Source organism: Notamacropus eugenii, chromosome 3 (assembly GCF_028372415.1).
Source record: "Notamacropus eugenii isolate mMacEug1 chromosome 3, mMacEug1.pri_v2, whole genome shotgun sequence".
NCBI classification, from domain to species: domain Eukaryota; kingdom Metazoa; phylum Chordata; class Mammalia; order Diprotodontia; family Macropodidae; genus Notamacropus; species Notamacropus eugenii.
This window is the reverse complement of record NC_092874.1, coordinates 119,033,361-119,046,832: the sequence shown is the minus strand read 5'-3', so window position 1 is coordinate 119,046,832 and position 13,472 is coordinate 119,033,361. Positions and strand designations below refer to the sequence as shown.

General features: G+C 33.5%; 1 protein-coding gene across 2 annotated transcripts in view; it reads left to right on the top strand.

Annotated features, from left to right (window-relative positions):
* MKLN1 (muskelin 1) overlaps nucleotides 1–13,472 on the top strand; it is a 244,633-nt gene that overhangs the window by 195,043 nt on the left and 36,118 nt on the right. For both annotated transcript variants that reach the window (XM_072650124.1, XM_072650123.1), the window contains exons 13-14: nucleotides 11,658–11,805; nucleotides 13,035–13,149. In XM_072650124.1, the coding sequence (XP_072506225.1) occupies nucleotides 11,658–11,805; nucleotides 13,035–13,149 (263 nt within the window). The remainder of the gene's footprint in view (nucleotides 1–11,657; nucleotides 11,806–13,034; nucleotides 13,150–13,472) is intronic.

The window sequence follows — 13,472 nt, the reverse complement described above, 5'->3', positions numbered from 1 at the left end:
CAAATGAATATGATGAATACAGTGGAAAATTTACATGAAATGATGTAGAGTAAGCTGAGCTAAGAAAACAACATACATTAATATTACAATAATGTAAAGAACACCCATGAAAAGTGAAAAGAAGGTTACAAAATAAAAAACAAGCTTGACTCCATAGAAGAGATCTGAGAAGACCCCCACTCCTTTGCAGAGGTGGAAGGTACCAGTGTAGTACTCTGTAGTATTTTTAGACTCATTTGATATACTGATTTAAGTTTTTCTCATTTTTTTCTTTAAAATTATTTTGTTGTTTTGAGTGACTGTCTTGGAAAAAGGGGGAAAAGATACTAGATAAAGTTAGGTGTAAAGCATGTGGCCAATCTGTCAGAATCTTAACTCCCTAGGCATAGCTTTTGGCAACTCAGAATCATTGAACCAATTGAGGCAGATGTAAATATGGCAAACAATCAACAAGATAGGTATGTAAGAAATTCAGAGAAACAGGATATTTGTACTATGTGATAAAAAACAAAACAGAAGAACCAAGAGCACTTACATATTTATGACAGTAATTTAGTAAATGAAATGGACACTGAAAGGCAGCTGAGCTCAAATTAATTGCAGTGAATACTTTTGGATCCAGAGGACAGGATAAATCCCTTCTCTTTAGTGAGATGGAGAATTATGGGTATGGAACGTACCATATATAATCAGACTTCATTGCTTTGTCACTCAATTATGTACTTTGTTGTTTTTCTTTCTTACAAGGAGAGATGAAATGCAAGGAACAGGATAGTAAAGGGAAATGACTGATGTGAAAGAAAAACAAAAGACAATTAAAATGTTGGGGAAAAAAAGAAGTGAGTCAGTTCCATGCTATAGTGAGGCATTGGAGTGGGACTTAAATCAAAAGAATACATTATAAGAAAATGGCCTTTTAATGATTAGTAGTTTACAAGTAAAAGTACTACTGATTATGGAAAAAGATAACCAAAAATATAAAGTGAGCCACTGTAATTCTTCAATGGTTTTTAATGGATGGTTATAAAACATATTAACTATACTTCCAAAGAAATACCAATATGAATACTGTTATTTAAAAAAGGACATAACATGTAATTATCGCATTTTGCTATGGCTCAGTAATCTGTATTATTTGTTAAAAATTAGTATTAATGTGCCACTGTAACTTTTTCAGATCTTAACTGTTGAAACCACAGAAAAAAAATTAGTTGGGTTGTTACATCTTAAATTAGGTGTTATAGTTATGCATTTGTAGAATTGTGTGACTTCTTGTAGGTGCCAGATTCCACAGAAACTTGACCTGTGATCTCTAATTGTGCACTGAATTACCTAAGCTAAAATATCTAATGTTCTAAAGAAACTTGAACTTAATTTTTATTTTTAGTAACAAGGAATAGTGTTTAAAACTCCACAAATTTCATCTCATCCAACTTTCTAAGACTGTAACAATATATTTTTCTCTTCAGTGTCAGCATATATAATCTAAACCATTGAATTGACACTGTCTGATTTGTTATAAAGTGTTCTTTCAGGGAATAAGTTACATTTTTGTATGCCTGCATTTTGGGGAACATTTTGATAAGAGGAAGTAAAGATAGATGATTTTGTTTAAAGAAATTGGAAATTCTACTTAAGCACTCAGAGTTAACAAATGTATCTCTTTCTCTCCCAGAGAGCCATCATCCCATATAATGAAAAAAAGTAAAAAAGAGGGGAAATCTTCAGCAAAAATAAAATGTTGAACAATCCAATGCTACATATAATTTTGCACACCTACATGTAGTCTTGCACCTCAATAAAGAAGCAGGAGGAGATGTCTTCGTTTGGGCCAAGGTTGATTGTTAAAGTTTTGCAAGATTGAGTTTTGATTATTTTGTTACCATTCTTTCTATTTACTTTGCTGTATTCTTTTTTACATAGTTTTCCTGCTTCTGCTTACTATACTTTGTAGGTATTTAAATAGGACTTTCCATTTTTTTGGTTGTCTTTATATTCACCATTTCTTAGAGCACCATACTATTTCATTACTTTTATACATCACTCTTTATTTAGCCATTTCCTTATCAGTGGGCACTTACATTACTTCCATTTCTTTTATACCACCAAAAGTATTGATATGAATTATTTGGTATATACAGAACCTTTCCTTTAATCACTGACCTCCTTGGTACATATTATAAGCAGCAGAATCTTTATCAGAGTAGATGAGCAGACACTTTAGTTACTTTCTTTCCATTATTCCGAATTGCTTTCCAGAATGTTTGGTCTAATTCAGAGCCCCACAAAGAGTCTGCTAATGCAGCCATCTTTCTACAACCTCTCCTTCATTAGGATTAGACTTATATCCCAAGGAGGTTGTTAAGGAGAAGAAAGTACCATATACACCAAAATATTTATAGCAGCAGTGGCAAAGAATTGGAAACAAAGTAGATGCCTAGAAATTGGGAAATGACTAAATGAATTGTGGTACATGGATGTAATGGAACATTTTTGTTCTGTAATGATGAATGTTATGAACACAGAGAAGCATAGAAGGTCTGTGTGAAAAAATAGAGAATGAAGTGAGCAAGAACCAAGATAATAATTTAAAACACAGTGACTGTTACAACAATAAAAATGGAAAGAACCACCACAATAAAAAATCAAAACTGAATGTTTCAAAATTATAAATAACAAACATAGCTCAAAAGGAAAGCTCTGAGAAGACACACCCATTCTGCCCTTTCATAGAAGTGGGAAGGTCCATAATAACTACATATATTTTTGGACTTTTTTGGAATATTTGTTAGGTTTGCTGATTTTTTTTTCTTTTTGTCTTTAAAAGATAATATTTGTTGTATGGGATGACTTTCAGAGGAAACAGAGAAGGATACTGGATATTATAGGATGTATAAAAACAAAAGACATCAATAAAAATTTATTTTTAAAAGCAGTAATCATTTACTTAATCTACGTCATTTAATTAATCCACATCATTTATCAAGATATTTGGGAGCCCCTATTATTTAGTAGCTTTGTTTTATCATTGGATAATCAAGTTTGGGTTTAGAAAATATCATATCCTTTCTCTGCAACTCACACATTACCTGACTTATTCTGTATTCCTTGAATTTTTCATAAAAATTCCAGTTTCCTCAACAAGTACCTTCCAACAGTACTATTTCTATACATTAGAAAGCTGATGTAGAACAGTGCTGTGGTAACAAATTCAAGTTTTAGGTTGTAGTTCTTTCTATAAAGCTTTGTTAGCTTTTTCAGAATGGCTTGCTAATTTGTATTTGTGATGGAGAGCAATATGTATGACATGAAAAACATCCAATCATTTCATCTTCAACTATGCTGTTGAAAGTTTTCAGAATTCTAATAACAGAATAAGAAAGTTGAAAGGGTGGGAGGATTGTCATCATCATCTCCTAAAAAGGCTCTATGAAAATAAGTTGGCAGGAGTAAATGTTATATAATTCCCAATCCTGTTTCCCTAGACAACCATCCATTTAAAATATATTCATGACTAACACGTGATATTTGTTTACTTAGTCTGTTTGTATCATTTTTCTTTCTGGGTCAGTTTACAAACACTGGTAAAGTCTCTGATACTCAGTCAAGTTTCCTAGCAGCAAAATTTAAAGACTTAACCCTCCCTTCTCACCCCTGTTAAGCTATATTTCTGTACATAAATCTTGGGTTTTTTGGTATGAGTGAGGAAAACAACACTGCTAATAATTGTTAGTATGCGTATCTATTCCTCTTTCTCTTTCTGTGTGTATATGGTCTTCTTTGGCAATGAAGGATGAACACAACCCTGTGAGTAGATTCAGCTCTTTCTCTCCTATTTGTCTCCCCCTCCCCTTCCTTCTCCTCTCCAAAGGAAGGTAAATTTGGATGGCCAAAAGATGCCCAGTTGACTTGAGTTTTTCTGGCTAGTATCCCTGCCCTGCTCTGCCCCTTGAACCTGTTGTACTCTGTAGCTCAGACACCATGGGGCCCCTGCCCCCTGCCTAAAGGCTCTCTTCTGGACTCTCCTTGCTTCAGAGTGATTACCCATAGTAACTGTTGCTGTTTCCCTCCCAGCCTGATGTCTTTCTCTTCTTTGCCTCATTAAAGGAGCCATGCCCTGACTACTTCTTTTAAACAGGCCTGTTCAATGAATGGGCGTTACCTCACCCCAAGTGAGTACCTGCATAGACCTTGGCCTAAAGAGGCCTAGGTCTCCCAGTGCATCCTGGGTCATCTCCAGTCATCCCAAGGAATATCAGGTCACTGGATTCAGATGACTCTGGAGGAAAAGTGAGGCTGGTGACCTGCACAACCCTTGCTCTCTCAAAACAAAGTCAAATGCAAATCATGTCATTATTTCTCTGATGGCATGGTCTTCTTCAGCAACAAAGGACAAACACAACAACAACATACATACATATATATGTGTGTATATACACGCACACACATATATATCTACACACATAATTTTCATTCTATTTAAAATCATGATTGAAACTTTGTTGTGTTAACCTTCTTGTTATCCTTTAGTCCATGTATTTTGAGTAAAAAGTTGTCCATTAGAAACTTTTACAGATTCATTGTTTTTTGAGAAGTAGTGCTATCTGTGTAATTTCACATTCATATTTATTTTCCATTAGTAAAAATGAATTAGAAGTACACAGGAGTGATTTGTGTCTGTCAAATTTTAAAGAAATAATTAAAATTTTAAAATATATATTTTAAGAAAGATATTTGATGTTTGGTTTCTTTTTTTAGAAACATATTGAATGTTCTGCAATGTGGATAAAAAATGAATATTTTTGTTTTCCTTTTGTACAACTTTTGGATTGTGAAATGGGATTGAGATTGGAATTGATCTAGGAAGGAATATATGTAAGCTTTGGGCAATTAACATGGAAATGTGTAAGTAACATATTAATCCAAATCTTCCAGGCAAGGCATTTCATACCTTTATATGTCTGCATTCTTAACAATATCCCTGGAGTGATAAATCTAAAATTTTATTATCACATATAAAGAAATTGTTCACTTCAGCTTTATAGTTGTCGTGATTACAAATTCTTATGTTTTATAATAATATTGGAAAAGCAAATTCCCTACGTGTCAGTGAAAATAGTATGACATACTTTAAAAAAAATGTTTTAAAGAAATTTTGGTGACGTGTTTTTGAACTGTATCCTTTTACAGAAAGACCCAAAGATACCTATTTCTAGTTTACTTGCCTTTGCATTACTGTAATATTGTAACTTACACAGTGTAAATTAATATTTTTGAAGATGGCTTTGTTTGAGAAACTCATCTAGAGAACTGAGGGTGACCTGTCTTTCAGTATATTCCTTTTTTTAAAAAAAAATTTAATACTTTTTTTTTCCCAATTACAAGTAAAAACAATTTCTATCATTTGGTATTTTAAAAAATTTTGAGTTCCAAGTTCTCTCCTTCTACCCCTCCCTTTCCCCCTCATAGAAAAGGCAAGAAATTTGATATAGGTTATGTATATGTAGTCACGTAAAACATTTCCATATTAGTCATGTTGTTGTTGTTGTGTTTGTCCTTTGTTCTCGAAGAGGACCACAACGTCAAGATGATGACATAACTTGGAGTGGACTTTGATTTGAGTGAGGGAGGGCTGTTCAAGGTCACCAGCCTCACTTTCTCCTCCAGAGCCATCTGGGTCCAGTGGCCTGATTCATCAGGAAGACTGGAGATGCAATGGGAGACTCTGGCCCTTTCAGGCTAAGGTCTTGTCACATTCTCACTTTGAGTAAGATAAACCAATTCAGTGAATAGGCTTCTTTAAATAGCTACTCAAGGGATGACCACTTTAATCAAAAAAAATCAAACTGGGAGGGGAAGACCCTCAGCGTTCCTGGGTCAAGAGGAACAATTACTATTTAGTAATTACAATTTTTGCTAAATGAGTGGGGACTTGTTGTCCAGTCTATGAGCTCCAGAGTGAATTGGGTTTAAGGTTTGACCTTTGAGCAAGACATATAGTCAGTGTTGTGAAAGAAAACACAGACCAGAAAACAACCACCACCAACAGACAAAAAAAAAAGTTTTAAAAAGTATGCTTCGGTCAGCATTCAGACTCTTTATCAGTTGTTTCTCTGGAGATAGAGAACGTTTTTTCATAAGTCTTCAAAATTGTCTTGGATCATTGTATTGCTGAGAATAGATAAGTGATTCACACTTGATAATAGGACGATATTGCTATTATGCTCTACGATGTTTTCCTGTTTCTGCTAACTTCATTTTGCGTCAATTCAAGTAAGTCTTTTCAGGTTTTTCTAACAACATCCTGCTTGTCATTTCTTATAGCACAGTAGTATTCCATCACAGTCATAGACCACAACATAGTTAGCCATTCCCCAATTGATGGGCATCCATTCAGTTTCCAGTTCTTTGCCACAAAAAGAGCTGCTATAAATATTTTTTGTGCATATATGTACTTTTCCCTTTCCTTTGATCTTTTTGAAATATAGACTTAGTAGTGGTATTCCTAGGCCAGAGGGTATACACAACTTTTTAGCCTTTTGGACCTAGTTCCAAATTGTTCTCCAGAATGGTTGGATTAGTTCAAAATTCCAGCAGTCCAATAGTCTCCAAATTTTTCCATATCCTCTACCTCATTTGTCATTTTCTTTTTTTTTTCATGTTAGTCAATCTGATAGATGTGAGGTAGTACCCTCAGGGTTGTTTTAATTTGCATTTCTCTGATCAATAAAGATTTAGGGCATTTTTTTCCTTTGACTTATAGATAGCTTTAACCTTCTGACTATCATAGCCAAAATACAGGCTTTCCAGGACAGAGGGGAAAAAATACTGTAAGAAGCCATAGGGAGTTTAAATAGCAAGAAACTAGAGCCAGGATCACATGAGATTTAGCAGCTATCAGTAAAAAAAAGGGAGAGTATAGAATACAGTATTCTAAAGGCAAATAAAATTAAGAGACTTAAAAAGAATAGTTTACCTACAAAGCTGTACATAATCCTACAAGAGTGAATGAATCTTTAATGAAAGAGGATGTGCAAGCTTTCCTGGTGAGAAACTTTGAAATACAAACACAGAGTTATAAAAAAAAGTACATATGAGCAATCAAAAAAGTCTCTTAAGGATAAGTTAATGCATTCTATTAGGGGAGGGTAGAAGAGAAGAGAAAAATGATAAAAAGAATCCTTTAAGAACCATGGTGTGATAGAGGGAGTCAGATAACATGAGTGGCCTGGAGAGTTGTTGTTGTTTTTCCCTTAAGGAAGAGAGATAAAGGGCTGAGGCTGGGATGGGGGAGGATATAGTTGGTACGCTTGATGGGACAGGGACCTATTTCATATTATCAAGGGGCTCAAGTGAGAGCAGACATCACTTGGCCTTCACTTTAAACTGAGAGAGATAATAGAAGAACCAGGAGAACAATTTTAGACTATAACAACATTGTAAAAATGAAGAGTTTTGACTTAACTCTTCCGTGTAATGATGAACTATAATTCTGGAGGATTAATGATTTACAATACTGCCTACATCCTTACAGAGAGGTGATGGTCTAAATAGGCAGAGTAAGAAATACATTTTTGGAAATGGCCAGTGTGGGAATGTATTTTGCTTAACAATCCATGTTTGTTGCTGGGGTATTATTTTTCTTTCTTTTTTTCCCCCTCCGGGAGAGAGGAAAAGGGTGGGGGAAAAGAGCAGATGTTTCTTAATTGAGAAAAAAAATAAGATTTAATTCTTTTTTTATTTTAAAGATAAAATAGGACAAGAGGAACTATTGAGATAGAAAAAAATATTTACACTAAAGAACACTGATAAAAGCCTGAGAGCCAATACATGTAGGCAACTGGCAAAAGTATATGAAGGCCAACAGCCATTTCCACTAATTAAATGGCCAAAGAACATGAAAAAACAGATCTTAAGATTTTCAAAAACTATAAAAGACCTTTTGAAAGCAAGGTCCAACTCCTTAATAGTAAGACAAATAAAAATTAAAACAACTCAGGTTTTGTCAAAGATGAAATAAAAGACAAAAATATCCAATGTTGATAGATCTTTGGGAAGATAGGCACACTGGTAATGCTATATTTGGAGCTGAGAGTTGATCTGAGATAACAATTTTCAGTGTTGTGTTAAACAGGACTAAATTTTTCCTATCTCTTTAACCTACTTTTCCCTTTTAACTGATCATATAGCATAAGGAGATCAGAAGCAAAAAGAAAGGCCCAAAATATACCAAAATAGGCATCCTCTTACTGATGGCAAAAGACTATTAACAAAATACCCATCCTTTGGGGATTATTTGAAAAAGCGCTTATATGAATATAATAGAAAGATCATCCCATTAAAATGACAAGTATAAGGAATTCAAATATACATGACAAGATTTGTATGAACTAATGTACAGTAAAATAAACAGGAATATGTGAAAAATATACACAATGATTACAAAAATGTAAATTTTTAAAATATCACTAAAGGAAGCCAGAGTTTGGGTAATTGAGAAACTAAATAAGGTTTTCAAGAATAGCTAGTGACATAAACCTCTTTTCTTACCACCTTAGTGGTGACGAACTTCTAAGGTAGAAATGTTGTATATACATTGTCAAACATGAACACTATTGGATTTCTTAATTTGTTTAATGATTTTTCTTTGTTGCAGAGAAAGGTTTCATCCTAGTATGGAGTGTAGGAATAGTGGGGTATTTTTGCAAATAATTATTTTTTTAAAAGGCATCAATAAATTTTTTATCAATCAGAATTTTTTAAAAGGTGGCAGAAATTGCAGTACTTACAGTGAGGAAATTGTTTTTTTCTATTCAACAAACAAAATTGTATTGGAGGTCATAAAATTGCTTGACTACGTAAAAATAAAATGTTTTGGAAAAATTATAAGAAAAAAGCGAAAATATTTATAGCATCTATAATAGACAAAAACTTGATATCCAGGAATTTCCTGGTGAGGAAGTTTTTTCTACTAATTCAATTTGTCATACCCTCTATAACTTTCAGTCTTAGGAAGATGCTCATAACTTTGAAGGAGTTATATGATTTGTCTAGAGTCACATGTTTAACTTGTGTGAAAGGAAGGGTTTGAACCCATGTCTTCCTGTCTCTGAAGTTTGCTCTATTTGCATTATACTCTGCTGCCTTTCTAAAAATAAAATAAAATTTAATTTTAAAAAACATGACATCTAAAAATATTATAAAGAAATATTCAAAATTTATAAAAGTTACTCCCCATCTTCAATTTATAAATGATCAGTAGATATTAACGATTTAGTAAAAATATTCCACCATACTCATTTTGAGGTACTACCTCGCCCATAGATTCAAGCAAAAAAAAAATTAAAAGCAACAAAATGTAATACTGGTTATGTTATTTAGAAACAAGTACACTCATTCATTACTAATGGAAGTTCAAACTTGTTGAATTCTTTAGACAACACTCTAGCAATGTACAATAAAAGTAACAAAACTAATATACACCTTTGATCCTATAATTCCAGTGCTGGGAATATATCCAAAGAATGATCAAAAGCAAAAATATTCATAGTTGGATTGGTGGGGGTTTTGGGGTTTTTTTTAGGGAACTCCTAGATCAACAGGTAAAAAGAATATAGAGAAATATCTAAAAATCTTTACAAAATAATGGAAATGAGGAGTAGAACAAAGGAAGGCAGAACTGGAGAAACGGAGTGCATATAAAGTATAACCATACAAAAAGAAATGTGAGCAAAAATGAAAAAAAAGGAAGGACTAAAAATTATGATGTTCAGTACTTTGAAATGAACTTAAATGTGAAAAGAAGTCATAAAACAAGCTTAAGTAGTTTAAGTTTTATTTAATATTAAGTTTAAGGAAAGAAAAGAATGTATACCTTACAGAACCACTTAAGCATAGGGCATGAAGAATGAAAGTTTTGGAGACTGAGGGTTGAGTGTGTATATTTAATGTGTTTGTCCTGGCTGTACTTAGTTCTCTACTAAAATACTTCAGACATATTACTTGTGAGTTAGTATGTATTATAGATCTTCTGGAATAGAATTCAAATGTCAATTGTAAGTTTAAGGTAAGCTTAAAAAAACAAGTAATAGAATTTTTGTCATTAGAGTACTGAGTGAATAAGACCCAAACTCAGTATTGGCTACCTTGTCTAGCTGTAGTGTTCTGTATTGATTTAAATACATTTAATACTTTTAAATAAACTTGGTGCTTTAGATTTTTTGAGAACTTAATTCTTGTTCTTTTTGAAAGCAAAGTATTTTGTTAAAACATTAGCATTTTAAAATCCATGGCAAAGGTTGCATGAAGTAAAATTTTCCCTCTCAATTTAAACACCTCAGAAAAGAACATTTCTATTCACACAACATTTCTATATTCCCCAAAAGGATTCTATAGGACTATGACTCTATTTCATACCATTGATGTGTTATGTGTCTATGTCATGCTACTTTTATGCTACTTTTAAAGCTCCTACTTGGCTGTGCTTTTTTCTCTTCTCAAAAAGCCTTGAAACAAATAATCATCATCAAACAAAACAAAGCCATACGGTGATCATGTCCAAAAACATGTCTCTGCAATCCATCTTCTCTCTTTTCAGAAGATGATTAGCATGCTTCATCAGAGGTTCTCTGGAGACATGGTTGGTGGTCACATGGATCAGAATTCTTAAGTCTTTCCAAGTTGTTTTTTCAGTGTTGTCCTTATATAAATTATTATTCTGGGCCTGCTCATTCTTGTGTCAGTTCAGAATATTCAGGATTCCTTGGTATTCTCTCTTGTCATTCCTTACAGTTTAGTAACAGCTTATTAATAAACCACAGTTTGTTCAGCCATTCCTTAATAGGAGGCAATCTAAAGTGCCACCTTAGATTGTGGTTCTTCCTCCCTTCCCCTTCCACTTTAGGATTAGGAAGTTGGTTTTGCTTTAAACTATTCCCTCCTTAGTATTTTCCTCCCTGCCTGTTCCCCCCATCACACCATTTTCCTGTCCAGTTTGAATATATTTATGTATCATGCTATTTGTGAGAGTGTGTGTTTAACCATGCTTTGTTCATTGACACATTCCCACTTGTTTCTGTGCTGAGTTTGGATATGTTCTGACACCATATTGAGGGTGTGTGTGTGTGTGTGTGTGTGTGTGTGTGTGTGTGTGTGTGTGTGTGTAAAAGAACTAGTTCAAGTCCCACCTCCTCAGTTAATCTTTCATTGTTAAAACATTATATATAGCCCAAGGCTACAAGACTATAAGTTGAGGAAGGATTGTATAACTCTGTGAATACAGTCACTTTTTCACCCTCAGGGTTCCCTAAAGCAGTGAAATCACAAATCCAAACCAATGAAAAAATATTACGGAGAAATTGGTCTTAGTGTATTTATATGAATTATAAGAACTTGAATGTGCCTGTCTCCACCTTTCATCAAGGTTTGCTTTTTCACATCCAGGTTTAGATTCTGTTTTTCAGCTTATAAATTGGACATTTGAACATTTGCCTTTTGTCAAAAGTGATCCCAATAACAAATTCTTCCCTCTACTTAATTTTTTTCTTTCCCTTTCCCCTCTAAGCCAAGAAACAAGTATATTTATCTTCTTAGAATTAATTTTCGGTATTATACCTGTTATCTAATGTGAATTTTTTTTTTCACTTCCAATTTAATAGTCCCAATGACAGGTTTTACACAAAGGGCAACCATTGATCCAGAACTGAATGAAATACACGTCCTGTCTGGACTCAGCAAAGACAAAGAGAAGAGGGAAGAGAATGTCAGGAACTCCTTCTGGATTTATGACATTGTGAGGAATAGTTGGTAAGAAACGGTTGCGTGTGCTGAAATCCCAGGGCAGATCTTGTTTGGAATAGGTCTTTATTCAATCTTAGAGAAATAGGAAGAAATAGAGAGAATCTGTCAATTTATAGAGAAATACATCTAAAAGACTAATAATTATTTTGTGTCATTTTACACAAAATACAGTTCAATTAAAAAAGTATTTATTAAAGGCCTACTATTTGTAGAACCTTGTATTATGTGTAGGGAGATAAAAAGATTAAATAAGATGAGATACCTGCTGGGTAGCATTTAAAAGTCTTACACTTGAAAATAAACAATCATATTTGCAAGATTTTTTATTTTGTAGAAAGAGTATTGGGCTGGGAAGGAGACCTCAAGTTAACCTCTCTGAATTTCATCATCTGTAAAGTGAAAGGGTTTACCTAGAAGCAATTTTATGATCATTCTTTGATGTGTGGACTAATATTCCAATGAATTACAAACCTTTCAAAGAACTCCACTACTATTATTTAGGGTGGGACTCAGCAATAAAGAACTTAACTGCTTTCAAGATAGGACTTTTATTTGCTAAGGGAAAAAATGAAGGAACCTAAATGCAAACTTTTCATTGCTATTAAATACATTTCCTTTTCTTTCTTTCCTCCATTTTTTTTTTCTTCCTTTCCAAAGACTCTTCTACATTTTCTCAGTGCCCTAGAAAATGAGCCCTGGAAATGAGTTGTTTCAATTTAGCATACATACTATTAAGTACCACTATGTAGAAGATGTTATTGTTATAATAGGTGCTGGTTTCTCTTTGGAAGATCTTATATTGTCTCTATAAGTATCCTTGAAGCAGCCTTGGACTTCAGGAACAGTTTGAATGAGCAATTTAAGATTGCCTTTTTGATTGAGCTCTGAACTTCAGAATTCACTATTTAGCTAATCCTTTTAAAAAAAAGCTTTTCCTTATTGCATCACACATGGTTCATCTGTTAGTTTTGCTAGCCTGCTTTTTCTTCTTTCTTTTATTTTGTTTCAAGGGATGCCTTACTGAACAGGTGGAGAAAATAAGGATCTTCTTGGAAATAAAGATGTTATTAAAAAATAGCAATAAAAATTTTAAAATAGAAAATCACACAATAATAGAATCTCCCATCTGCCAGTACTTTATACATACAGTTTTATTTATTTGCTTTAATTCCATTTGTCTTATGTTTGCTACTAATCTTATTGAGGCAGTGCCATAATGGCAATTTGTATTGCAGGTCTTGTGTCTATAAAAATGATCAAGCCGCGAAGGATAATCCAAGTAAAAGTCTACAGGAGGAGGAACCATGCCCAAGATTTGCCCACCAACTCGTGTACGATGAATTACACAAGGTACTGTTGTGTAGTCTACATATAAAATATCTGTGGCATACCAACTGAGGTGGCCTCCCCAAGGAATTCTAGCCATTGGTTTCCTATCAGTTGTATAAAACTTATTTGAGGAAAATATAAGCAGCATGTTTGTCATTTAATATTTTTTCTCCCTGAAGTTTTTTCAGACACAGTCACTGCTATCAGTACTGTGAGCTATAGGGCATTTTTTCTTAGTAATTGTTAAACTGATATATGACACTTCATAAAGGGAAGTTTTTGCCATCCATACAAAAACCAGGTAGAAGATGTGTTTTTTCCTTTTTCTATAATTGTGTGGTGTG